At 52.5% G+C, this 26862-nt stretch overlaps 1 protein-coding gene across 2 annotated transcripts; it reads left to right on the forward strand.

Annotated features, from left to right (window-relative positions):
• The first annotated feature begins 2172 nt into the window (after window positions 1-2172).
• On the forward strand, window positions 2173-24997 carry PPP2R2D (protein phosphatase 2 regulatory subunit Bdelta). Of its 2 annotated transcripts, none has more exons than XM_021550067.3 (10): window positions 2173-2287; window positions 2498-2596; window positions 12938-13035; window positions 15131-15296; window positions 16315-16427; window positions 18604-18781; window positions 19813-19977; window positions 21789-21958; window positions 22034-22125; window positions 23016-24997. In XM_021550067.3, the coding sequence occupies exons 1-10, from the start codon at window positions 2281-2283 to the stop codon at window positions 23293-23295; spliced, it is 1368 nt and encodes a 455-aa protein (XP_021405742.1). In that variant the 5' UTR covers window positions 2173-2280; the 3' UTR covers window positions 23296-24997. The 2 variants fall into 2 exon arrangements, with proteins under 2 accessions (XP_021405742.1, XP_077640878.1); XM_077784752.2 differs by having other exon boundaries at window positions 2501-2596.
• Window positions 24998-26862: the final 1865 nt, after the last annotated feature.

Genomic DNA, 26862 nt, shown 5'->3' on the forward strand with positions numbered 1-26862 from the left:
CTTTCTGCTCTTTTGGATTTAGGGGCAGAAATTGCATCTCCACAAATTCCAGTATCCGTGCTTGGAAAAGGAGCAGTCAGGAGAGGCCCGAACTCAACGGGGCAGCAGGAATATTGAGTTTGTGAGGCAGGAGATGCAGGGAAGGGGCAGCTCCGCAGCCGTGGTCGGACACCTGCAGCCCTGGAGCTCCAGGAGCGCAGATCCGGAGGGATCCCGGCCGCGTTCCCTCCTCCCAGCCCTGCCCGCGGCCAAACCCGGCCAGCACAGCCCCAGGGCCGGGGCTTGGGGCTGGATCCCAAATCACCACGGGCAGCTCCGGAGCCGGGCCGGGCCCTCCTGCCCGGGGTGAGGAACGGCGTGGGGGGACACGAGCCGGATGAAGAAAGGCTGTGACTGAGAGCTGGGCTGAGGAAAGGCTGTCCCTGAGACATGAGAGCAGAGCTGGGCTTAGGAAAGGCTGTCCCTGAGAGCTGGGCTTAGGAAAGACTGTCCCTGAGAGCCGGGCTTAGGAAAGGCTGTGACTGAGACATGAGAGCAGAGCTGGGCTTAGGAAAGGCTGTGACTGAGACATGAGAGCAGAGCTGGGCTTAGGAAAGGCTGTGACTGAGACATGAGAGCAGAGCCGGGATTAGGAAAGGCTGTGCCTGAGACACAGAGCCGGGTTTAGGAAAGGCTGTGACTGACAGCCGGGCTGAGGAAAGGCTGTGACTGAGACACAGAGCTGGGTTTAGGAAAGGCTGTGACTGAGAGCCGGGCTGAGGAAAGGCTGTGACTGAGACACCAGAGCCGGGTTTAGGAAAGGCTGTGACTGAGACACAGAGCCGGGTTTAGGAAAGGCTGTGACTGAGACACAGAGCTGGGTTTAGGAAAGGCTGTGACTGAGACACAGAGCCAGGTTTAGGAAAGGCTGTGACTGAGACACAGAGCCGGGTTTAGGAAAGGCTGTGACTGAGACACAGAGCCGGGTTTAGGAAAGGCTGTCTCTGAGGGCTGCTGAGGCCTCGGCAGGCGCTGCCCAGGAGGGTGGCAGTGCCCGTCCCTGGAGGTGTCACCCAGAGGTGGCACTCGGAGCTCTGGGCTGGGGACAGGGTGGGGATGGGCACAGGGTGGACTCGGTGATCCTGAGGGCTTTTCCAGCCCCAGCGACTCTGGAATTCTGTGATAAACCTGTCCCTGAGGCCCTGCTCCCTCCCTCCCCTCACCCGGCTCTGGCGCAAAGGAGTCAGAGGCACGTTTGGGTTTTCGCTCTTTTGGTTAGTTTGGTTTTCCCCTCATCACAATTAACCCTTGGGGGAGCGAGCAGAACCAAACCGGGACGCACAGCGAGGTCTCTGCTGTGACGCTCCCGTCCCTTCACGGAAAGCCGCGTGTGGAGCGGCTGGGGAGCGCCGGCACGGCTCCGAGCCGCGCTCCTTCCTCCTCCTCCTCCTCCTCCTCCTCCTCCTCATGCTTATCCTCCGGTGCCCTGCGCGTCCCGCGGAGCCGGGGCCGGGACCGTGCCGTGCCGGTACCGTGCCATACCGTGCCGTGCCGTGCTGTGCCATGGCATACCGTGCCTGTACCATGCCGTGCCGTGTCGTACCGGTACCGTGCCGTGCCATGCCGGTACCATGCCGTGCCGTGCCGTGCCGGTACCATGCCGTACTGCACCGTACCATGCCGTGCCGTGCCGTACCGGTACCGTGCCGTGCCGTGCCGGTACCATGCCGTGCCATGCCGTGCCGGTATCATGCCGTACCGCACCGTACCATGCTGTACCATGCCGTACCATGCCGTACCATGCCATGCCGTACCGGTACCGTGCCGTGCCGTACCGGTACCGTGCCATGCCGTGCCATGCCGTGCCGTGCCGTGCCATTGCACACCGTGCCGTGCCGTGCCATGCCGTGCCGTACCTGTACCGTGCCATGCCGTGCCGTGCCATTGCACGCCGTGCCGTGCCGTACCATGCCATGCCGTACCGGTACCATGCCGTTCCGTGCCGTGCCGTGCCGTGCCGTGCCATTGCACGCCGTGCCGTGCCGTGCCGTGCCGTGCCGGTACCATGCCGTGCCATTGCACGCCGTGCCGTGCCGTGCCGTGCCGTGCCGTGCCATTGCACGCCGTGCCGCCCCGCTCGCCGCCCGGCCCGCCCTCCCCGAGGGGAGCCGGCGGTGACGTCACGGCCGGGCCGCCCGGCAATGGGCGCCATTTTGAAACCGCGAACCCTCCCGCGGCTCCGGGCGGCTCCGTCCCGCTCCCGGCCCCGCTCCCGGCCCCGCTCCCGCGGCTCCCCCCGCCATGGCAGGTCTGTGTCCGCGCCCCAGCTCCGCGCCGGGACGGGCCGGGACGGGCCGGGGCTGGGCGCCGCGGGGCCGCGGGGCCGGGCGCAGGCCGCGCCGCGCCGGGCGGCAGCGGCGGGGATGCGGGAGCGCGGCGGGCCGGGCCGGGCCGGGCCGGGCGCGGGGCGCTCCTCTCCCTCCCTCCCCGCTCGCTCACCGCCCTTTCTCCTCCGCAGTAGTGGCGAGAGCTGGAGGCGACGGCGGCGGCAGCAGCAGCGAGGTGCAGTGGTGCTTCTTGCAGGTGAAGGGGGCGATCGACGAGGACGTGGCGGAAGGTGAGGGGAGCCCGGCTGCGCGCTCGGGCGGCCGCGGGCAGCGCCGCAGCATCCCCGGCCGTGCCGGGCTGTGCCATGACTAAGCGAGCTCCCACCCCTGGAGCATCACGGAGCAGCCACGGCGCCTTCCTCCGGGTCTCCGGTGCAATCCCTGAATCCCTGGGTAGCTGGGCCTGCGGCGCCTCTGGGACCCCCCGGCCCGGGCTCACCGGGAGCCGGGCACACCGGAACGGGTCCCGCAGGGCTCGGAACGGCTCTGCAGAGGGAGACCCCGGCCCCTCCCGGGCAGCTGCTCCAGGGCCCTGCCCCTCCATGCACACGAGTTCTTTTCTTCCTCTCGCTGGGCTGAACTCGCTGTGCCTCAGCTCTGCCCGTGCTCCTTGTCCTGGCCCTGGCACCGGCCCTGCCAGCCCTCGGGGAGATTTGCACGGCTCGGCGGGGTCCCCCCTCAGCCTTCCCTGCTGCAGCCTGAGCAGCCCAGCTGCCAGAGCCTCTCCTCAGCTCAGAGATGCTCCAGTCCCAGAAGGACTCTGTGGCCTCTCTCTCCAGTGGCTCCTTGGCTTTCTGGTCCTGAGGAGCCCAGAACTGGGCACACTTCTGGGCTTAGGATAACTGTCTACAGTTCTGGGCTCAGGATAAAAGGTAGCAACAGTGATACGATACAGGGAGAGGAAAAAAAGAAACACCAGTGGAGTCTGTCAGGCTTGTCAAGTTTCGCTCTGACGCACAGAGAGTGCAGCTCTGTCATTTGTGCTGCATTGAAAAGTGCAGTTTAAAGGGTTCCTGCAGCTGTGGAGAGATTTGATTCCCACTTGTTAACGTTAGGGAGCTATAAATAGGGATATTAAGCAGGGAAAAAGGGCACACCTTCACATTTCTCTGAAACTTTCCAGGCGCTTCATGTTTTGGACAGAGTAGAAAATAAGAAATGTTTTAACTGGGAAAAGTGTTTGCTGTAGTGTGCAGAGTCTGGGTGGAGTTTTGCTTGACTCTGATGAGAAAGTTCTTTTTCTGCCCCTAAATTTCATGTGTTCTAACTGTCCAGGTTGCCAGTGCTTCTTTCGAAAGTGTGAATTAACTTGCAGGGCCTGTGTGCTCAGCTTGGGTTTGGGATTTTATTTTTATTACTGGATGCAGTAAATATTTTTCCTTGCTGCCTGCTACGGGGAAATTACGCTGACAGTGTTTTCATTTTCATGCCACTTGTTTGGCATTCCATTTAAAATAATGGCCATTGGAGGGATAGACTGGAAACTGCTCGAGAAACTACACTCACTCAGTTGTTTTCTTCCTTTTTCTTCCCTTTGTATGTTTTGTAGCTTGCTCTGAAGTTCCCAGAAATGTTGTAGAAATGTATAGAAGTAGCTTGTATGTTTTTTAAGTGGTTCTTTTTTCTCAGGTCTGTCACCTGTGTGACTAAAAGCCAGTTCTCCATGAGTAAAGGATATAGTTCTGGGGACTTTTGGCTCCTGGGGGCACTTTGCTTCCCAGATAACTCCTGAGCAGCCTGGATTTACACAGAGCAGGAGAGCTCCAGGAATCATTCAGCACCTGGTTTTGCAAAACTAACACTAAAGTTTTGTTTTCCCGTGGGAATACCAGAACTATTTACAGGCTTTGTGACTTCTTGGTTTTTTGTTTTGATTTGTGGCCTTTCCCCTCCTCTTACATTTTGCCTTGAAATTGAATATAAAAAATATGCTACTTATTTTCTAATAACTGCCCAAATTTAATTTCCTAGTAAGAGTACAAATACATGGCTAGGTTTTGGGCCTCAGTTAGGGACATATTTACTCACTGCCATCTTTTAAATCCTCTCTTACCAAACTGCACATCTAAACCTGCTTGATGGACAACTGTTGCCTTGAAATAGCCTTCAAATTACACATAAATTTTTGTGACAGTGCAAACTTGCTACTGCTGTCAATTTTTGGTCTGTTTTGTGAAAAATTAGCTCTCTAGAGGAGGAGGACACCATGAAGTTGCTGTCCAGCCTATTCCATGCAGAGTGTTTTGCCAGATTTTCTTAGGGGTTTATTCAGGAGTTGAAACTGCTCAGCCAGGCGACTTTACCAGAAAATCCGTTCTTTTACAGTGCAGTTCTATTGCACATTTTATATTCCATAGTTGTTTCTCAGGTGTCTGGCTTCATCACAAACACTGGGACAACTGTATCAGATTGGCAGCTGGATTTTCCTAAGTGGGTCATTAATACAGAAAATCACTGTCTCCTCTTTGTCTTGTCCGTGCCTTGCCTTTCCTTGGTGACTAATCCCTGACCTCTGTCCAGGCTCTGTGTCAGGAAAGAGAAGGGCACTGTTCAGTCTGACCGTTTCTGAAAGACCAGGAGAATCCATCACTTCTTGAATATGGATTTTGTAAAGGGTTGGGTAGGACTTTTCTAGAATGGAATAGTTTAGTTGGATTCGGGGGAGAGGACTGAAGGATAAAACAGATTATAAAATAGAGATTGAGTGAAAGACTTAATATTAGGGATGGCAACAATCACAATTTGAAAACAAAGCTAATTAAAGATTGTGTTGTAATTCTGTTGTTAGTGTTAACCACATGACTCCAAAACTTGCACTGATTGCCCATGGAACTTGTAATTCTTGGGTTGCTTGTTTTGTAGAAAGACCTTTCTAAATAGAGAATACAAATAATGCTGCCAGAGACTTTATCACTTCCATGGTTTCAGTGTTGAATTTGTTTTGCATGTTCAAAATTGTCCGTTTTGGGAGGCTCATTTTTTTGGCAAGTGAAGTGTAAATCTGTTTATTAAATAATGTACAGATATGCCCAAATTCCTGTGGGCAGATGTTCTGCATCTAATCCACAACCACTGCTGGATGCAGTGCTGTTTCTCCAGTTAATGATCCAAGAAATAAACTTTTTTTTTTAATTCCCCAGATATTGACTAGTATTGATTGACTGCCCTGCCAAACTGAGACATCCCTTGTTACCATCACTTCAGCCAACTCTGGTTCTGCTTTTGCTGCCTGTTAGGTCCTGGGTCAGACATCTCAGCAGTTTGCCAGGAAGCAGAACACAAGGAGAAAAGACAACCACAGTCTAATAAAAACATGTTAGCCTGTAATCCTGAGTGCAGCTACAAGTAATTTAGAAATGTTCTTTAGAAATTGGCGTTACAAATCAGTGGTTTAAGACATTCTCATGTGGTTCAGGAATTCACTTGGCCTATTCTCCTGTTGTTAAAGGAAATTTGGGCACAGTTTTGTGCTTTAAAGAAAACTCTTGCAGTGGAGGTGCAGCTCTGTGATGTCTGGTTCAGTTGCACGAGGGGAATTGCAGAATTGGTTGTAAGCTTTCATAATGTCTTTTTTCTGCAAGAACTGGAAGGCAGGGGACTAGTGACCACAGAGCCATGTGCTGCTTGCTCTCACCCTAAGTCACTGGTCATGCCTGGAGGTGACACTTGTGCTGCAGAGGGGCAGAAGGTGGGCTGTGAGCTGGGTTTGGGCTGGGTTTTTCCTTGAAAGCCAGTGCTGTGCCATGAGCAGGAGCTCCCTGAAGCCTTAGGGCTACCCCGGGCAGCTGTGGCTGCCCCTGGATCCCTGGCAGTGCCCAGGGCCAGGCTGGAGCACCTGGGACAGTGGGAGGTGTCCCTGCCATGGCAGGGCTTTGGGGCTCCTTCCAACCCAGACCAGGCTGCGATTCCATCATTATATTTTGATGAAATATGAAGCTTTGGTAACATGTAGCTTGTGAGTGGTGAAGAGTGAATACGCAGTGAGTATCAATTGCAGAGTTGTAAGTGGGAATGCACAACAAAGCAATTTGAGTAGTGGGACTACAGGAATTAGTGCAAGTCTTCCTCTCTGAGCAGTGGGAGCCACTGGATTTGTCCCTGCAGAGGGAAAAGCCTAATGAAAGATTACAAAAATCGCTATTTTTTTAAAGGATGGGAAGGTGTGAAAGCTTCAACTGAAAGAAAAATTATTTTCTTATCATGTTAAGACTTTTATGAACTCCCAATAGAAGTACACCCAAAATCGTCACAATGAGCTACTTAGAAAAAACTAACAATAGCATGAATTAATTAAATACACTTCTAGTAGGAGCAAGCTTACTGGAATTAGTCTTCCAAAGGTTAAAAAATAATACCGAGGCAGTAGGTTTGCACAAAGAGTACTGGATTGTGTCACGAATCTGAGAAACAGCCTCCAGAATTTCTCATGGCTTGTAGGGAAGGCAGGGCAGGCTCTGCAGGCACAAAGGAGCACATCTGTGTAGCTGAGCTCTGGTTTGCTGTCCTTTGGTGCCATGCTGGGCTGGCTTTCCCTGCGGTGACCCCTGCAGCCTGTGCACCCCGGCTCAGAAGAAAGCTTTTTTGGGGTGTCAGTCAGGGGCTCCCCGTGTCGGGTCACAGGGGGGTTCCACTGATAGAAAACAGATTGAGCTGCGGGTCTGCCACGAGCCAGAGCTCTGGGGTGCTGTGCCCCTGCTGAGGAGTGGCTGGGGGTGCTGGCAGCCCCGGGAGCAGGGTGCTGCTGCTGTCCGTCTGTCTGTCCGTCCGTCCATGTGTCCGTCCACACTGCACCCAGCGCTCCCAGCACAGCAGCCTGGCTCTCCTGCAGGAGCCAGGTGGCCCAGCTGCAGGTATCCAGGGCACAGGAGCTGGCAGCCCCGGGAGCAGGGGGTGCTGCTGTCCGTCTGTCTGTCTGTCCCTCCATCTGTCTGTCCACGCTGCGCCCAGCACTCCCAGCGCAGCAGCCTGGCTCTCCTGCAGGAGCCAGGTGGCTCAGCTCCAGGTATCCAGGGCACAGGAGCTGGCAGCCTTTCCCACACAGCTCCAAACAAGATGTTTGGAGTTTGCCATGGCTGTCAGCAGCAGCACTGACCTCCAACAGTTTCTGCTTCCCGGCTGGCCAGTGCCCTGCTCTTGCTCTACCTTAAATCTGTTCATGGATTTCAACTAGTCCCAAAAGCAGAGTTGTTTTGGACTAAGTTAAACCCTGCCAGGTGCCTAAAGGCAATTTGGCCAATTTCACAAGTGATTTGAGAATTAGGGCATTAAAAACTGGTTAAACCTTACAGATATTTTAGGTTGGCAGAGTGTTTAGTGGTGTAAGCTAAGTTTGGTCTGAGCAAAACTATATCCCTTTGGCTTATTCTCCTGATTTCTGGTACACTTCAGTGCTGTATTAACTCTTCAAAGAAATCCTGAAAGTGGAAATGTAAAAATTGAGGCTATAAGGAGGCATATTGTGAAAAATAGGCAATTTGAGTAACTTGGATGTGTATGTATATTGTCAGGAGAGTTGTTTGGCTTCCCAGCCCTGCTTCCCTCTGGCCACCCCAGCCCCTTCAGTGCAGCTGCAAATCCACGGGAGTGGTTGGGAAGTGCAGGTACTGCAGAGCAGCGGTGACAAGCAGTTCTAAGGCCCTGTGTGCCTGGAACTTATTAAGCTCCAATAGGATTTTGGGTTTTAAACATTTTTTCTATTATTTGCTTCATTTCCTTTGATAATCTCTTCCCTCTAAAGAGGCTCTCTGGTTTTTGACTGATCTTGTTTGCTCCTATGATATTTTTCATTTGAGGAGTCTTTCCTGAGCTGCTCTGAAGCGATGGCTCCTCACTGTTCTCATTGCCCACGTTTGTCACCTGTGGTCCCTCAGAATGGTCTGCTCCTGTCTGCTGCAAAGAGAGTTGTGTCCTTCTGATGCCGTGTCACACAGCTCAGCACAGCATTCCAGGGAGATCCCAGTGTCTGCTCTCTGAGCTGGTGTAGGACATAACCTGGGCTGATCCCTTCTGCACTCTGCTTGCTTCCCAGGCGCTGTGGGAGACCACACAGTGCCTCCCACAGCTTTGTCCAGCCACGGGATGACTCCAGCTTTGTAGGATAACAGGCTTGGAGGGGAAGGTGTGTCACCTCTGAGCTTGAGCACAGCCACAGAAATATTCCCTCTGCTCAAATCCTACTGTCAGTGACTATCTGCCTGAGGCCAAGCCAGCCATTTCCTCTCAAATCTGGAGCCTCTGCAGAGGTTTTCCTGGGCCTTACAGAAGTTCCTGCTTTGGTCCCAGGATGGGTCCTGGGAAATGGGGCTGTGCATTCAGACTCCTCTCTGGGGAGCAGGACAGGAGCCAGGTTTTCAGGCAGGCATTGTTCAGGCTGTGTGCTAAGGTGGTATGTTGTCCATTACACACTTGGAAAATTCTAAGTTAAAATGCCCTGGAAGCTGGATCAGCCTCCTTTTTAGGTGCTGTTAGAGAGCTGTGAGTGTTTGGTTCCTTTTCACTATGTGTCTGAGGAGTGGGTTTGTCACAAGAGACTGAGCAGCTCAGGAGGATGAGAGGCACTGGTGCTGACCATGTCTCATTAGTGCTGTTCCTGAATGCGAGCTGCAGCTGCAAATCCCTTTTCTCTAGGGTGTGCCATCAGGTAATTCCATGTTTTCTGGTCTGGGTTTTAACCAGAGCAGCAATGCACAGCCAGCTTGGGGAGGAAAAGTTCACAGGAGCTAATTTTAGGCACCTGATGTAGATGTTGTGGATCTCTTTGCATTCTCCATTACCTCAGCTGAGAGCCCGGGCGTTGATACCGGTGTCAGAAATACCGGGGATGAATCCTGGGGGGATTAAGTTAGTTTGCAGGTATAAGCTTGCTGTCTTCTCCAAATGCTAACAAAAGCTGTTCTCTGCCACCCCAGCTCCCTCCACTGCCAGCAGAGCTTGCCCAGGAGGCGTTGGAGGTTGTAAACTTCCCGGAATTCTGGCAGGAGTTGTTTGTAGGAAGGTTAGCCCTCAGCAGAGATGGTGGAAGGCTCCGAGCGCTCAGACTGGATTTGACACATCTGCCAGGGCTTACAGGGCTGTCCTGAGGCAGGCAGTGGGCTCCACCACATTACTGTGGAGCTGGATTTGTGGCCTCTGATGCTTTGGGATGGTGTTTCCTACCCATGGAAGTGATCAGTGCTCTTAAATTTGGGGGTACTACAGAACCACAGTGTAGGTGCCAGCAATCCTTTAATACACCAGCTGTGAAAGCAGCTCCATTGTAACCAAGTTGGAGCTCATTTCCAGAGTGAGGCTAAGCATGACTTTTTCTTGTCTGGAAGGAAATACTGCCAGCCTTGTATATTAGTGTGAAGTCCCAGGGATGGCTGCCCTCCCTGGTTACAGGAGCAGGATTTACACGGATGCAGAGCAAGCCCCAGCCCCACAGGAACAGAACTGGAGGGACAGCTGGACAAACCTCTGTTTCTAGAAAAGAGAAGAGAGCTTTGGGTGCTGTCCATGAGCAAGGATCTCTCTGGTTTGGCTTTGCTCACCCTTTCCCACATTCCATTGGGAGTTACTCTGCTGGCATGGAGAACAGGCTGAAAGTAAGGCAGGGGGATAAGACTGGTGTTGTACACTGAAGAAGCATCTATGATATCTGATAAAAAAGCTTAGAAATCCAGAGTTAATGCAATAATGAAGAGCCTGCAGAGGTTTGCTTTGTTCTTTTCCAGAAGTTCTGAGCTGACTTGGAAGTGAAGAGCAAATGTAGGTGGGTGAAGTGTTGAGCAGAACAGGGATGGTTTGGAATTCATTCTGTGCTTTACTTGGAGGCTTGGAATGTGTTTTTTTATTTCACCTGCTTTGAGATGGTAGAGTGCTGAGGATAGTGGGTGGAAGGATTTGGGGGATTGATCTGCTTCAATTAAACATGCCTTTGGGGAAAACTTTATAATTCATACATTTATGGATAAAACAAGTACAGTGCTATTAAAGCAGGTATTTGCTCATATTCCAAATTTTGTAACTTAGAAAATATTTGAAGGCAGCTCCTCTATTTTTGTCCTGCTGTGCCCCCCCCTCCCCAGTTCTCTGTTCCCTAGAGCACATTGGTGACAGACTATTTCAGTACATCTTCTTTACCCTCCTCTCCCTGCATTTCTTGTTTCAAGCCATGGAATTTGGGTAGCGTCTGTGTTTTGGTGTGTTTCCACCCAAGATTCTGTTTGTCTGGATAGCACTGCTGGGGAATAATGGCTGTGTCAGCAGCTGGTTTGGGCAATTTTGGGAAAGAAAAATGATGTACAGATTATTCTGAGCCAATAATTGTGTGAATGCTCCAGTAGAAAATGGGAGAAGCTAATAATAACTTTTTCATTTTCTCAAACAAAATGGAAAAGTAGCTTTTGTGACTTTGAAAGAATTGTATGTGTTAAGGAGGCATTTATTCCTGCTGTTATTCCTGAGTCTCCAAGGGTAAAAGAGATCCTTGCTAGAAGGGCTTGCAGGTGGGGGTGGTAGTGGAATATTAGTGTTGCTACTAATAAACTTTCATAACTCAAGGACTTCTTCCTATCTGACTACTGAAAATGTCATAAAATTCCCAGTGAAGTCACTTCACTGACTGCTTACCTTCTCAGTTTGTTTCTTTTTCCTTGGTTTCCTGGTTCTCCAGGGTGTCTTCTAAAATCCCTATGTATAATTAATAATAACTGATAATTGACTAGTAATTCCCTTTAAAGAAAGGTGACTATAAAACTGGACAAGTCCAAAAGCTGGTTAGTAATGTGATATTGAAGGCTGGCATAAATCCATAAAAAGATTATATTTACTCCATTATTTAGTTGTTCTAAATATTTTTTTTTTTTATCCAAGAAGGTAAATCATTATCTCTCCACTCTAGGAAAAAACTTCTGAGGGCATCATTGATAAAAGATGAAAAATGAATTTATATTGAGAAAACTGCTTAGTGTTTCTAATCACCTTCCTCATGAGAGTGGGGCATTATTGAAAGGAATTTCAAAGATAGCACATCAAGATCAATACAGGAAAGGAGTTTCCAGGCAGTCTCCAATTGCACACTCTGGAACTAATTGATATCATACACTTCAAACCTCAGGATTTTGCTATCTGCATCATAAATGCAATATTTGATGTGAGCAGGCCCAGCAGGAGCAGTGTTTGCTGAGTGCTTTGTCGGGTTTGTACCATCTGCCCCAGCCCCAGGACAGGCATTTCCAGCTCCTTATCTCACCTCCCCTTGGCTGGGGTTGTTCAGTGGCAATTATTTCTTTATTGCCACCTCACAGAGGGACTGGGGCTGCTCTGGGGGATAAGCACTGGGCTCTCTCCAGGCCCCAGGGCACTGCAGGTCCTGAGGGCTTTTCCTTTGCTCTCCTGCTTCGTGTGTCCTCGCTGATGCTGCTGCAGGGAGCAGCTGCTGCTTCTGCAGGTTCAGGAAGCTCAGCTGGAGAATTTTGGTTGTATTTTGCCCCTTTGGCCAGGCAGAGCTGCCTGTTTCAGGCTCCTGAAGTAGCTAATCCCTGAGTGCTCGGCTTGGGAAAGGCAGGTGTGCCTCAGCCTCAGCTGGATCCATGGAGGCAGCACACCTGGCAGGATGCACACGCTGGGGTGGGGTCCCTGGGGGAGGCTCAGGGCAGGGGTACCCATGGACACTGCAGGGTTAATGCCCACTGTCAGATATCAGGGATAGCTTCCCTGATATCCCTGCCTTGGGAAGCTCAGGCAGGGATATCCCCATGGACACTGCAGGGTTACTGCCCAGGGGCAGCACACACACCTTGGGAGGCTCAGGCAGGGATATCCCCATGGACACTGCAGGGTTACTGCCCAGGGGCAGCACACACACCTTGGGAGGCTCAGGCAGGGATATCCCCATGGACACTGCAGGGTTACTGCCCAGGGGCAGCACACACACCTAGGGAAGCTCAGGCAGGGATATCCCCATGGATACTGCAGGGTTACTGCCCCAGGGGCAGCACACACACCTAGGGAAGCTCAGGCAGGGATATCCCCATGGATACTGCAGGGTTACTGCCCAGGGGCAGCACACACACCTAGGGAAGCTCAGGCAGGGATATCCCCATGGATATTACAGGAATACTGCCCCAGAGGCAGCACACACACCTAGGGAAGCTCAGGCAGGGATATCCCCATGGATATTACAGGAATACTGCCCCAGAGGCAGCACACACACCTAGGGAAGCTCAGGCAGGGATATCCCCATGGACACTGCAGGGTTACTGCCCAGGGGCAGCACACACACCTAGGGAAGCTCAGGCAGGGATATCCCCATGGATATTACAGGAATACTGCCCAGAGGCAGCACACACACCTTGGATTCCTAGGCCAGTGTGCCTCTGGTGACTAAAGGCCTGCACTGAGGAATGAATGTTTTAGCTTTTCAGTAAAAGTGTGTCAGGCTTTGAAACATGGCTGCATTTGGGGATGTAAATGAAGAATTTCGTCATTGCATTAATACGACTTGTAATGCTTTTTTTGTGCTCAAGTCTTGGAACTCCTTGATTTGCTTTCCACATTACAGTGCTGGTTTATTTCTGTTCTCTTTACAGCTGATATAATTTCAACAGTTGAATTTAATTACACTGGTGATCTTCTTGCAACAGGAGACAAAGGTGGCAGAGTGGTTATATTTCAAAGGGAACAAGAGGTCAGTGACTCAAAAACAAAAGCGTTGTTACTACACTGTTCTTGTGTTGCACAGTCTCGCTTCATCTGTTCATGCCCTGAGGTTTAAATGGAGAGTTTTCTCAGAAAACCCCAAGTTAGCCAAGTTATTGAGAATGTGCCCTGTGCTGTACTTGGTAAGTTGGTCTCGTGAGGGCTCCCCTCCCCACTTCCAAAGAAAAGAGTCCCCAAAATCCAAGTGAGCTCTTTATACGTACCCAGTGTCCTCAGTGTCACTTTGCAGAATTTGGACTTTCTTCTGAATTTTTCCACTGGGTTAGGCTGATCTAAGTCACAATGCTTTGGGAGAGAATGTAAAAGAAGTTCAGAAATAAGCTGCAAGGACTATAGGATAAGGTGGTTAAATTTTTTTAAGATTTAAAACCAGTGGGAACAGGCACTTCTCCAGAAACACTTGAGTGTTTCCCATCAGGAGGATGGGAGCACTGTTCCTCCTGCACTTCCACAGCTCCTCTTCATGAGTTCAGCTGTGTGACAGTGCTGTAATGTTCCTGTGTGTTCATCCTGAGCCACATCCCTGAGCTGGGATATCCCAAGCAGCAGTGGGGATGGGAAATGTCCACCAAGTGCTGAAGAGTAATTGTCTTGTCTGGGAGGAATCTGGGATTGTGTTTTTCAAAAAGTCAATATTCCACATGGCAGTTCCTACCAAAGCATCTGCATATCCTGTCCTTTGAGGAGTTTAGGGGAATATGAAGGTTTGAGCATCCTCTGGGTCAGAAATACCAGAATTGATGATGGAATTTTAATTCAGCTCGTCTGTACATGAATATGGCAGATCTTTGGGTGCTGTGGGATTTCTCCAGCAGAACCCCTCTGCTCTCCTGGTGGGCCTCAGGTGATGGATGCTCCGTTAATGAACACCTGGCCAGTATTTTGCATTTTTCCTCACTGTGCTGCTGGTCCCAGCCCTGTCCCATAGGTGCCTCTCTGGTTGTACTGGGAGGCTGTGGAGCAGTGAGGTGCCTGCCGTGCTGAAATGGTACCTGGCTGCACCCACAGCTCCAGGCTCATTCATCATTTACTGGGGTGGCCCAGAGATAAGGTCAGAAGTGCCTCAGGCACAACCTGAACCTCAGCATCCTGGACCAGTTGTTCCTAAGGCAAAACCTACCTGCCACGGCACTTCCTCAGAGGGTGGGGAAAAGCAAACCCCAGGTCAGGCTGTTCACACAGGAGTTTCCAGCTCTCTCCTTGGGAACACATGGAAACTGAGGGAAGAGTTGGGGATGAGGCATGTTTCTTTTGTCATGGTCAAAACTGCAGGGAAGAATCTAAAATAAGTGTATAATGCCGGAACCTTACAATAATAACCATATTTTTTACCCAGTTTGGATTGAAGATTAGGTTAATTAGGTCAGTGACAGCTTAGGGTGGTTATACAGTTCCCCAGCCACTTGGGATTTGGGAAAGCACCCTGGAATGCTCTACATCGTGCCTTGGGCTCAGAGGACTTGCTTCACTTGCAAGCAGCAATTACTCCAACCAGATGTGTGATTTGAGAGGGAAAGCACCAAGGCAGCTCACTCTGAGTGCAGGGAGCTTCTGGATGGGGTCAGGTGAGTGGAACCTGCCCAAAATTCTTACAAATCAATGATGTGTAGGGAGTAAACGCTGAGAGTTCAGTGAGAGTGTGGAATCTCCACAGCTGTGAGACACTGCAGGCAAACTGCAGCCCTGGGGCTGGTGTGCAGCACCAACCACTGACACCTGCTTGCTCAGAAAGCCTGATAACAACTTGCCTCAAATCTGATAGTGCAAATCTGAGGAACCTTGGGACTTTGCTCTCTGTTCCTTGCTCCCACACCACCACATGAGAATAGCAGGGCCTGAAGGGTGCACAGGTATTTCTACATAAACCTACAGTTCTAAAGAGGAAGGCTGTGTGCACTGTATTGATGCTAAACTGGGTACAGTATCACCGACTGAAGATTCAAAATCCAAGAGCTGTTGTAAAAGCTGATGTTCTGATTGACAGTTTCTAGTGGTTGTTTTGTGTGGGCCATTTCTGAGGGACCCAGTGCCACCAGCCTCAAGAAATGCTCTTTTTCTTGCAGACTAAAAGCCGTCCTCTCTCTCGGGGAGAATACAATGTTTACAGTACCTTCCAGAGTCATGAGCCTGAGTTTGACTACTTGAAAAGTCTAGAAATTGAGGAAAAAATTAATAAAATTAGGTGGTTACCACAACAGAATGCTGCTCACTTCCTGCTGTCTACAAATGGTAAGGGCCCTTTATTTTGCACAAAGAACTTTGTCCTTGGAATATTGTCTCACCTGTCATACACTTGTGGATTTTTTCTGACATATTTTGGGGTTGTTTTAATGTCTTCTCTAATTACATGCAAAATATATTTTGATTGTAATGTTGGCTATGTGAATATTTAGTCTGTTTAGTTTTGGTGCATCATGGAGCATCTGTAAATGAAATTTAAAACTGGGTACATGGGTTAGTGGGAACGGTTATACTCATGTCTTAAAAGTATTTTCCAACCTAACTATTCTGTGGAAAAAACTTGCTCTTATTACCAGAGGAATGCATTATTCCTAACAGTTTGGATCAGTTTATGAGGTCATTGTGAAATCCTAAAAGCAGGAGTGACTTCTGTCTGCTGGTCTGCAATGAAAATAATTTCCTCTGATAGAAGTCTTAATAAAGCATTCTTTAAACTGTGTCATGTGAAATGCTCTGCAGGAGTCTGGGGAGGAGAGGTTTGGCCCCAGTTAGCCAAGGATCTCACCACTGGGTGAGACAAGTGTGCACTCACTGCCTGCACTGAACACTTCCCTGGTCACACCTGGCAAGTGCAGTCCTTTGGAACCCCAAAGAGTGGGGCAGATCTGATCTCTGCCTTTGGCTGCCTCTGAGCAGGTACCTGGGACAAACTGCTTCCCTTTAGGACACTTAGTGCAGGGCTGCATGTGTTTGTTGGGTTTGGTCTCTAGCCGTGGTCTCCTGATGGAGGTCACCTAATCATCCAGGGCTTCATGGGGAACTGGGGGAATTGGTGTGTGAAACTGTCCCCAGGCAGTGGCATTTGGGTGAGTGGGAGGCACAGGGCCTTGCTGCCCAGGCACAGATTGGGATCTTGCTCCAACTGCACCTCACCTTGTGGGTGAAGAGCTCTGTCAGGGTCCTTCTGCTGCAGACAGGTCACTCCTGTCCACTCTGCTGAGTCCATATGTAGTGATTTGATTTTATATTCAATCCATTCTCAAGCATGTGAATTTTTTGGTTTTAGATAAAACTATTAAGCTATGGAAAATAAGTGAAAGGGATAAACGAGCCGAAGGTTATAATTTAAAAGATGAAGATGGAAGACTTAGGGAGCCTTTCCGAGTCACAGAACTACGGGTACGTCTCTGCTCCTTGACTTTGTGTATCTCTCTGCATGCTCTTCTTGGTCTTGTGCTACCAAATGAAATGTGCAAATCAAAAATAGCATTTGTGTCAGGTTCACTGAAAACTTTCAGGGAAAAATGGAGGTATTTCATGTTCTCATACATAAAAACTATTTAAAAAGTTCCTTTGGAAATCTTGAGGAAAACTTTCATCATTGTAATACTGTGTTTCTAAGAGTATGACTCAAAAATGGGCATAGGGTATTCTGTGCCTGGATAAAGGTGTGTTTGTTAGAGCAAGTTCCAAGCATTTGGATAACCTAATGTGCACTGGAATAGTCTTGGACATCATGCTGTAGTGCTAGGGTTAGTGCTCCAAACTTGGGATCATTGGAGCAGGAGCCCAAGAAATGAGAGGTGGGGTTGGGGTTTTTCCTGGGTTTCATGTTGTTCCGCCATCAGCAAGAGCAGAACTGAGGCTCTCGCTGCTCTCAAAACCCCCTCCATGGTAGGGACTTCAGCTGGAGGCATTTCTTGGGGGTTTGTCTTGCTTTTGCCAAAGCTGAACGTTGAACAGAAGCTTTGGGTGTACAGAATGCGTTGGGAAAGGACATCCACTGCCTCCAGGGATGGACTGAGTGTTCCAATGAGAGCAGCTAAACCCAAGGACATCCCTTAGAATCCAGTGCTAGAAGGAGCTCCTGGTGGAGTTTTGGGCTCCTTAAGGCACTGTCCTGCACAGTGGGAGCAGCAGCAGCAGGAGCCTCTCCAGTCAGTCCCCTGCACTTGCTGCTGCTCTGGGCTGCAGCCCTTGCAGGCACTGCAGCCTAGGCGAAGGGCTGATGGATGAGCAAATCTGAACAAGAGCTGGCTGGAGGAAAAGCCTCACCTGGAGGTACCTTCACATATAAAATGCTCAGGGTTTGGGGAGCCAGAGTGTACCAGGAGCTCTGGGGCTCTGTTGGCAGGTTGTGTTACAGAAACACCATGCCCACGTTCATGGGGCCATGGAGGAGAAGCAGCACTTTACACAGAGACCTTGGCATGTCCCAGTCCCATTCCTGATCTTTCCCTCCTTGCACCTGTGCTGTCACACCAGGCTGGGAGCACTCTGCTGAGATAGGACAGTGCCTGATAAGAGGTAATGGATTAACTGTGGTCGTTAGTTGGATGTAAACAGGCCGGGAGATACAAACTGGGAAGGCAGGTAGGGAGCTCTGGGACAGGTCAGTCCTTGTTCCAGGAAGACAGGTTATCTTGGGCACCCCTGAGCTCGGCTGGCTGTGGCAGCAGGACACCTAGGTGTGCCTGAATTCCTGCTGACTGCTCATGAACAAGTTGGGAATTTTCTTGGAGACTGATCTTGCCAGTTTCTGAGCACTCATCCAAGGTCTGGGGACATTTTGAAGGGTTTGTTTACAAACACAGCCCACGTGCTGTTGGGTGAGGCACCAAGGGCTGGCTTTGACAAGGAGGTTTCCTGATGGAAGTGTCCAAAGTCAGCATCCACGTGCTCTCTCAGTATTTTTCGTGCTCAGTGGATTTCAGAAGCGTTTAGTCACCAAATCAATACAGAAATCTGTGCAGTGCAATTAATTAATTGCCATTAAACAAGCTGGGGGTTTCAGGGCTCAGTGTTGGCGCCAGTTCTGTTTAAGGTCTTTATTGATGATCTGGCTGAGGAGATCGAGGGCGGCCTCTGAGTTGACAGAGGGTGGAAGGTGAGTGGGATGTGCATCTGCTGGAGGGCAGGAAGCTCTGCAGGGGGAACTGGACAGGCTGGATTCGTGTGCCAGGGCCGAGGGGTAGAGTCCCCATCCCTGGAGGGCTCTCACAGCTGTGTGTGACAGGGGGTAGTGATGGCCTCAGCAGTGCTGGGGGAATGGACTCAATCCAGAGGGTCCTTCCTAAGGCAGTGACCCTGTGCTGGGTGATGTGTGGGGCTCAGCAGTCACTCTGTGCTGGGTGATGTGTGGGGCTCAGCAGTCATCCTGTCCCAGGGTGATGTGTGGGGCTCAGCTGTCACTCTGTGCTGTGTGATGTGTGGGGCTCAGCAGTGACCCTGCAGGGCTCAGCAGTGACTCTGTCCCAGGGTGATGTGTGGGGCTCAGCAGTCACTCTGTGCTGTGTGATGTGTGGGGCTCAGCAGTGACCCCGCGGGGCTCAGCTGTCACTCTGTGCCCGCTCAGGTGCCAACGCTGAAGCCCATGGACCTGATGGTGGAGGCCAGCCCACGCAGGACCTTCGCCAACGCCCACACCTACCACATCAACTCCATCTCTGTCAACAGCGACTACGCCACGTACCTGTCTGCCGACGACCTGCGCATCAACCTCTGGCACCTGGAGGTCACCAACAGGAGCTTCAGTATCCTTGGGTGCCCTCTGCAGCTCAGCTGCCCGCCTTCAGAGCCTCTTCAGGGTTACTGACTGAGTGGGTGTTCAAAGCCAGGGCTTAAAGGGGATCCTCAAGTCTGGAGGTGGAATGCACTGAAAGCAGGCTTTGGGATGCTCAGTCGTTCCTGAGGGCAAGCATGCCTCCAGTGGAAAACTGTCAGTAGAAACATCAGAGAGGATCTGATTTCTAAGGAGAAATTGAGGAATTGCGGGAGCATCCCTAACTCGTGGAGTTCAATCAGCTTAAATGAGTTGTTGGGTATGAAAAGTGGATCCATTGTTACTGTGGATACTTTTTTCAAAGTCTGTGGTCTCCTAACCAAGTGACACTTCTCTTGAAACAAGTCTCAGGATTTTTTCATGTCAAATGATGCCATTAACTACAGAAGTATATTTGCAGGTCTTTCTGCAAACCTGTGCAACTAAAGCTAACAGAGTGCTTTACATGGGCAAAGCAGCAGTAAAATAAAAGTTCCAGGAGTACTGATGCCTAAATGGAAATTTTCTAAAGTTTTAGGTCAGGTTTTCCAGAGCTTTAGGTAAAGAGATGAGGTTTATTTGGTGTGCAATAGGAAGCAGGAGGCCTGGGGAGACTTGCTGGACTTTGATTCTTGTGAGATAATCTTTCACTCCAGGAGTCTGAAACTGCCCAGCATCTGTGGATTTGAGATGGAGAAAGCTGGAGAGGCACTTTTTAAGAAGAGCATGTAATGACAGGCCAAAGGGGAATGGCTCCCACTGCCAGAGGGCAGGGCTGGATGGCAGACTGGGAATTGGGAATTGTTCCCTGGCACTGCCCAAGGCCAGGCTGGGCATTGGGGCTGGGAGCAATCCGGTCCCTTCCACCCCAGACCATTCTGGGACTCTGACTTGTAAAATCCAGAGTTCTGCAGGCCTTCCCCCACTCCGGTACCTCACACAGGGTGGAAGGGAAGCTCTTGCCCCAGTTTCCCACCTGGCATTGGAGTGTGCAGCGTTGCAGGCCTTGACCAGCTGTGGCAGACATCGTGGACATCAAGCCGGCCAACATGGAGGAGCTGACGGAGGTGATCACGGCGGCCGAGTTCCACCCGCACCACTGCAACGTGTTCGTGTACAGCAGCAGCAAGGGCACCATCCGCCTGTGCGACATGCGCTCGGCAGCGCTGTGCGACCAGCACGCCAAGTGTGAGTGCTCCTGCCCTCCGGCCTGCCTGCCTGCCCTTTCCTGCCTTCCATCCTGCCTGCCTTCCTTCCCTCCTGCCTGCCTTCCTTCCCTCCTGCCTGCCTTCCTTCCCTCCTGCCTGCCTGCCTGCCCTCCTGCCTGCCTGCCCTTTCCTGCCTTCCATCCTGCCTGCCTTCCTTCCCTCCTGCCTGCCTGCCCTCCTGCCTGCCTGCCTTTTCCTGCCTTCCATCCTACCTGCCTGCCTGCCTACCTTCCTGTCTGCCTTCCTTCCCTCCTGCCTGCCTGCCCTTTCCTGCCTTCCATCCTACCTGCCTTCCTTCCCTCCTGCCTGCCTTCCTTCCCTCCTGCCTGCCTTCCTTCCCTCCTGCCTTCCTGCCTGCCTTCCTGCCTGCCTTCCTTCCCTCCTGCCTGCCTGCCTGCCTGCCCTTTTCTGCCTTCCCTCCTGCCTGCCTTCCTTCCCTCCTGCCTGCCTTCCTTCCCTCCTGCCTGCCTGCCCCTTTCTGCCTTCCGCCCTGCCTTCCTTCCGCCCTGCCTTCCCTCCTTCCCTCCTTCTCTCCCTCCCTCTGGCCATGGGGTCCCGGCCTCCCTGGGGCATGCCAGGGCCGCAGAGCTGGGCAGGTCTCAGCTGTCTGGGCACAAGGGTACCCAGAGGCACCACCTGGCTGCTCCGTGCCTCCTAAATGACAGGAACGAGTGCTTTGGGCACAGTGGCACCCGTCTGCTGGCCAACTCAGGCTGGCTGCCTCTCGAGGTATCTGCTCACCCCGTGCCACTTCAGGGCAGGTCTTGCACCTCTGTGCCTTGCAAACTGGGCTGATGCTGCCAGAATCCCTGTGGCCAGTGCAGCTGCTGGGTTAGGCTGAATCCTTAGGAATATGCCCTGGAAGCTTCCAGGGATGCAGGGTGGCTGCTCCCTCAGCTGCTGAGCCACCAAAGCTCGAGCAGGTGAGGAAAGAACTTTGCTGTGGAAGCCGTGAGGATCCTGCCCGGGCCTTGCACCCAGCCACGTGTTCCTGTTCCCTGCTGGCAGAGCTGGGCTCTTGCAGTGTGCCCAGCCTGGGGTGCCTGCCACACGGACACTTCAGGCCAGCTTCCTGCAGTGCAGAGAGGGCTTCCTTGGTGCTAGAGGGAAATACCTGTGCAATGGGCAGTGACCAACACAAGGCCACACCACTGATCTGGTTCAGTGTTGCATTAAATTACTTAAAAGCACTTTAATTTTAACTGCTTATGACTGAGTCACATCCTGCTACAAGGGTTCTGTCAAAAATGAGCAAGATCTGGATAGCGTGGGTCAGGAAGCTCTGATTTCAGAGGATGACTGGTGGATCTAAACAACACAGGTGTTGATCTGCTCTCTAAAATCACACAAACTGTGTTGCACATGTAGCTGCTCACATTTCAGGGTTTGTTCAGTACAGCTGTGGTTCAGAGCTAAAGAAAAGTCCATGGTGCAGTGGTCTCCTGGTGTTCAGCTTGCTGCTGTTCCTACCTGCTGCTGTTGTGGCTGATGTATAGATCAGGTGTGATGGCTTCAGTACCCACTACTGCTTGCTGCTCTGGCTGATCCCCAAGACTTCCGAGTTGTGGTTTGCTGGTGCTGTGCTCCAGTTGAATGTTGGAGACGGACATCTGGCACTCTAGTTACCTGGAGCACCACAGTGCTGAAAAGGAGATTATTTCTGAGAGGTGGCAGACAGCAAATTCCTTCAAAAAGAAACTAGTCACTGATTTAAAATTCTCCAGTACTGAAAACATGGAAGCCGTAAGAGCTGGCATTGGTTTCATGTGGAACTGTGTGTTCTCTCTGCAGTTTTTGAGGAACCTGAAGATCCTAGCAGCAGATCATTTTTTTCAGAAATAATATCCTCGATATCTGATGTGAAATTCAGCCACAGCGGGCGGTACATGATGACAAGAGACTACCTGTCAGTCAAGGTGTGGGACATCAACATGGAGAACAGGCCCGTGGAGACGTACCAGGTAGAGCAGCCCCAGAGCTGAGCTGTCCCTCCTCCCCGTGCCCCGTGCGTGTCCAACGCGTGTCCCTGTCCCCAGGTGCACGAGTACCTGCGCAGCAAGCTCTGCTCCCTCTACGAGAACGACTGCATCTTCGACAAGTTCGAGTGCTGCTGGAACGGCTCCGACAGGTGAGGGGCTCGGGCTCAGCACCACGGGGGTGCCAGGGCTCCCGGGCACTGAGGGCACAAATCCGCCGGGGCGGGCACTGCCAGGGCTGTTCCTGCCCCCCTGCCCAGGTGAGCCCCACCTGCAGAGCTGGCTCAGAGGGACCTGGAGCTGCTACAGAGGATCCAGAGGAGGCACCCAATGATCAGAGGATGGAGCAGCTCTGCTGGCAGAGCTGCACTGGAACCTGCAGGGGAGAAGGGTGGGGTGACCTCGGGGTGGCCTCACGGGGCTGGAGGAGCCACAGGAAGGATGGAGAGGGGCTGGGGACAAGGGATGAACGACAGGACACAGGGAATGGCTCCACTGCCAGGGGCAGGGCTGGATGGGAGATTGGGAATTGGGAATTGTTCCCTGGCAGGGTGGGCAGTCTTGTCACAGGTGCCCAGAGCAGCTGTGGCTGCCCCTGGATCCCTGGCAGTGCCCAAGGCCAGGCTGGACACTGGGGCTGGAGCAGCTGGGACAGTGGGAGGTGTCCCTACCATGGCAGGGGGGGACTGGGTGGGATTTGGGGTCCCTTCCAGCCCTGGCCACTCTGACTTCTGTTGACAAGGGACAAAGGGATAGAGGAGCACCAGGAAAACCTGCTTTGCTCACGTGCAGATGAACCAAGTGTAACTGCAGCTGGGTGCCAGTGGCAGGAGGGGACAGGGAACACCTGCTAAAAGGAAGGTGCTGCACTGGAAGCAGTGCTCACGTCCCAGAGGATGGAGCAGGTGTCCAGTGGAGAGGAGAGGAGAGGACTGGAATGCCATGGCCTGGTGATGAACGGGGTCTGATAGTCACGTGTAAGACTGAGAGGAAGGGGTGGATTTTATTTCTAACAAGATCTGCCTTCTTTTCCTTGAACCAGTACAATCATGACCGGATCTTACAACAACTTCTTCCGGACGTTTGAGCGGAACATGCCCCGGGACACCACCCTGGAGGCCTCCCGGGAGAGCAGCAAACCTCGTGCCATCCTAAAGCCACGCAAAGTGTGCACGACCGGCAAGAGGAAGAAGGACGAAATTACCGTTGACAGTCTGGACTTCAACAAGAAGATTCTGCACACAGCGTGGCACCCCATGGAGAACATCATCGCTGTAGCTGCCACCAATAACTTGTATTTATTCCAGGAAAAGGTTAACTAAAGATGGCTGCCCGCGGACAGAGTCTCGTCTCACATAGTTCAGCTCAGTTGTTTATCTGTAACAGAAGGCCTTGTTGTCCTGTCAGTGAGGAACATTGATGCACTTACTTCCCTTGAGCTGTTGGAGAGCATCTGGCCTGGCTTTGAGTTCCTGGTGTGGTTCTGCCTTCGGTGGGGTGGGAGCGTCCACGCGGCTTTCGGGGAGGACCCTCCGAGGCAGAACTGGTGGACAGTGCTCAATGAGGCCAACACTCAAAACAAGTGTATTTATTGATGTCTGAGCCTTCCTTTCCAGTTTATAGACCAAAAAATTTAACACCTGAGAAGAAAAAGTTGTCACAAAAGTGTAATTTCTCTCTCTCGCTCTCTCTGCTGTAATATTTGGGCCTTTCAGAACATTTCTCGTGCTTGATGCCTGTCCATTCCTGCTCGGGCCCGGGCCAGGGCCTGCCCTCGGAGCTCTGCGGCAGGGCTGGAGCTGGGGTCCAGGCAGGTGTCCGTGGCTATTTACTCACCACCTGTACCTATAACCACGCCTCCTGGTGGAAACCACTTAATAAATAACAGCCTATCAAACGTGTTCTTAGAGCTGGAGGGATGTATTCAGTCTTCTTTTTGTATTGCATGTCCTGAGCTGGTGCAGAACAGTTCTGGTGGCACCTCTGACAGGGTTTGCCCCAAAACACCGAGTTTTTGGCACACTAATACAAACTTTTTTGTGTAGTATTTCAGATTCTGAATTTAGAGTTTCATTGGCATTGTCATAGAGTTGGAGTTGCACTGGATTTGTTGTCAAAGGCTCTGTGTGTGCCAAGTAGGAGATGGAAAGGGTCCTAGAAACATCCACAGCCTTAACCAAGTGTTGGCCTTGCACGGAGGGAACCAAAACATCGACACCTTCTCTGCTCTGAGGATAAACGTGCAGCTTCTGGTGCATCTCGCCCTCAGCCAGAGACAGACCTGACGTGCATTATGGTTTTTAACATTTTCAGTATTTGTCACAAAGGGAACAGTTTATTTTAAGTATTTGGCGTAGAATCTTGCATTTCCCCCTGCAGTTCCAGAGCCACTCCGGGCTGTGCTGCAGCAGGGCCGGGCTGGGCTGCCCAGGGAGGGCCGGGCCGAGCCCCGGCTGGCGGGACAGCAGCTGCTGGAGCTCTCCTGCTCACCTGTTTTAAGCCTTAGGTACTGTTTCTTTCTTTCTTTTTTTTTTTTCTTCCAAAGAGGCCTAAATCACATCCCCTTCCCCCGGCTGAGCCCGGGGCCGTGTCCAGCAGCCCCCAGCAGCCAGGGGCTGCACTGCCAGGTGCCTGCAGCCTGGGAACTCCTTCCCAGAGCCCCAAGCCTTCCCCCAGCCAGTCCCAAGCGTGGTTACACTCCGTTTTCCCTGGAACAAAGGCGTGTTCCGGTCCCAAGAGCAAACCGTGGCCGTCCCGCCCCTCCCGGTACCGCCCCCCGAGCCACTGGGTCCCAGGAAGGTGGGAAGGACAAGCCTGAGGTTCTCCAGGAAAGGTTCGGCTCAGCCTGGCCTGTCCTGTGCGTTGGTTGTGACACTTTGGAACTCTGGAGATGTGGAACTGGGGGGTCACTGAAGCGTTGATCCGACCGCGTTCCCAACGCCTGCTCGAGCCGATCCGTGGGGTTGTACATAATTGTTCAGTTCTTTTGACCAAAAAGTTTAATAAATTTTAAATGTTTACCTGGCCGTGCTCCCTGTGTTTTGCAACGTTTCCTTCTGTGCCGGAGGGAATGGGCTGACGGGCCAGCCCGGGGGGTGTTTGCAGTTGGGATGGTTGGAGTGGCCAGGGCTGCTGCCCCTGCTGCAGGACAGCAGCGCTGCCCGGTTGTGGATCTCCATTTTCAGCAAACACGAGTGGAGTATCAGTAAAAAGGGTAAGATGGAGTCTCCTATTCTACAGCCCTGTTTGCTTGTACCACTTTCAATTGGCTTTTAACTCTTCTCATGGAATTTTTATCCTTTTATCTTAAACCAGGTTGTAGTGTCAAGTTTGGTAAAACTGCTGCCCAGTGGAGCACCCCGGTCTAGTGAAAGGTACGTGCCGTGGCAAGGGGTGGGACTGGGTGGGGCAGAACTGGGGGGGCTTTTCCACCAGTGGGGCAGAACTGGGGGGGCTTTTCCTACCCGTGGGTGAGAACTGGGGGGGCTTTTCCCACCAGTGAGGCAGAACTGGGGGGGCTTTCGGGTCCCAACCCAGGCCCTCCTGGGGCTGTTTCTGCCCGGGGCTTTGGGCAGGCCCACATGGGAGCAGCTGTGGGAGCTGCAGGTGAGGGAAGGGAGCTGCAGTGGGGAGCTGCAGCTCAGGGATGGAAGCTGCAGTGGGGAGCTTCAGGTCAGGGACGGGAGCTGCAGTGGGGAGCTGCAGGTCAGGGAAGGGAGCTGCAGCTCAGGGTGGGGAGCTGCAGCTCAGGGACAGGAGCTGCAGTGGGGAGCTGCAGGTCAGGGAAGGGAGCTGCAGCTCAGGGTGGGGAGCTGCAGCTCAGGGACAGGAGCTGCAGTGGGGAGCTGCAGCTCAGGGACGGGAGCTGCAGTTGGGAGCTGCAGCTCAGGGACGGGAGCTGCAGCTCAGGGACGGGAGCTGCAGTGGGGAGCTGCAGCTCAGGGACGGGAGCTGCAGCTCAGGGACGGGAGCTGCAGTTGGGAGCTGCAGCTCAGGGACGGGAGCTGCAGTTGGGAGCTGCAGCTCAGGGATGGAAGCTGCAGTGGGGAGCTTCAGGTCAGGGACAGGAGCTGCAGTTGGGAGCTGCAGCTCAGGGTGGGGAGCTGCAGCTCAGGGTGGGGAGCTGCAGCTCAGGGACGGGAGCTGCAGTTCAGGGACGGGAGCTGCAGTGGGGAGCTGCAGCTCAGGGTGGGGAGCTGCAGCTCAGGGACGGGAGCTGCAGCTCAGGGACGCAGGCTCGGCCCTGCTGCTGACCACGCCATGAAATCCCAAGTGCAGCCCAGCAGTGAGGAGTGGGTGAGCAGGAGCCCTGCAGAAGCTCCTGCCCCGGCTGCCCCAGGGGTGTGACCTTTGGGAGGAAGGAGCCGGGGGACAATGGCAGTGACAGGGACACCGTGCTTTAACGTTACCCTTCCCTTCTCCAACCAAAGCCCAGCGTTTGTTCGGCAGGGATCTGCTGCTCCCAGTCCCACAGGAAAAGGAAGCGGCACCGGAGCCTTTGGGGGCTCTGATCCCACCTTTGCTTTTGGCTCCAGCTGAGAGCACAGTTTGGACTGGAGCTTAGGAAGATTTCCTTCCTGGAAGGGCTGCCCAGGCCTGGCACCGCTGCCCGGGCAGGGCTGGAGCCCCCATCCCTGGGGGGATTTCACAGCCCTGTGCATGCGGCACGTGGGGATGGGCAGGGCTGGCTGGGCAGGGCTGGGGTGGTTGGACTCCACGTGCTCATGGGGCTTTTCCAGCCTCAGCAATTCCATGGCTTCCAGCTCCTCAGCATCACCTCTGTGTGTGTGCAGCGAGTGCAGGTTACCCAGCACCTGCTGAGGGTTGCTTGATGCTGTTTCCATGGAAACTTCTCAATTCCATGTCAGGAAGTGACCAGTGGGAATGGG

Source organism: Lonchura striata, chromosome 6, assembly GCF_050655825.1.
Source record: "Lonchura striata isolate lonStrDom1 chromosome 6, ASM5065582v1, whole genome shotgun sequence".
NCBI classification, from domain to species: Eukaryota; Metazoa; Chordata; class Aves; order Passeriformes; family Estrildidae; genus Lonchura; species Lonchura striata.

Bases quoted from the DNA above. Each gene is read 5' to 3' on its own strand.
- PPP2R2D (XM_021550067.3), top strand. The intron at 15,297-16,314 runs GTAAGGGCCCTT...TTTTGGTTTTAG, and splicing joins CTTCCTGCTGTCTACAAATG to ATAAAACTATTAAGCTATGG. The intron at 18,782-19,812 runs GTATCCTTGGGT...CAGCTGTGGCAG, and splicing joins GGTCACCAACAGGAGCTTCA to ACATCGTGGACATCAAGCCG.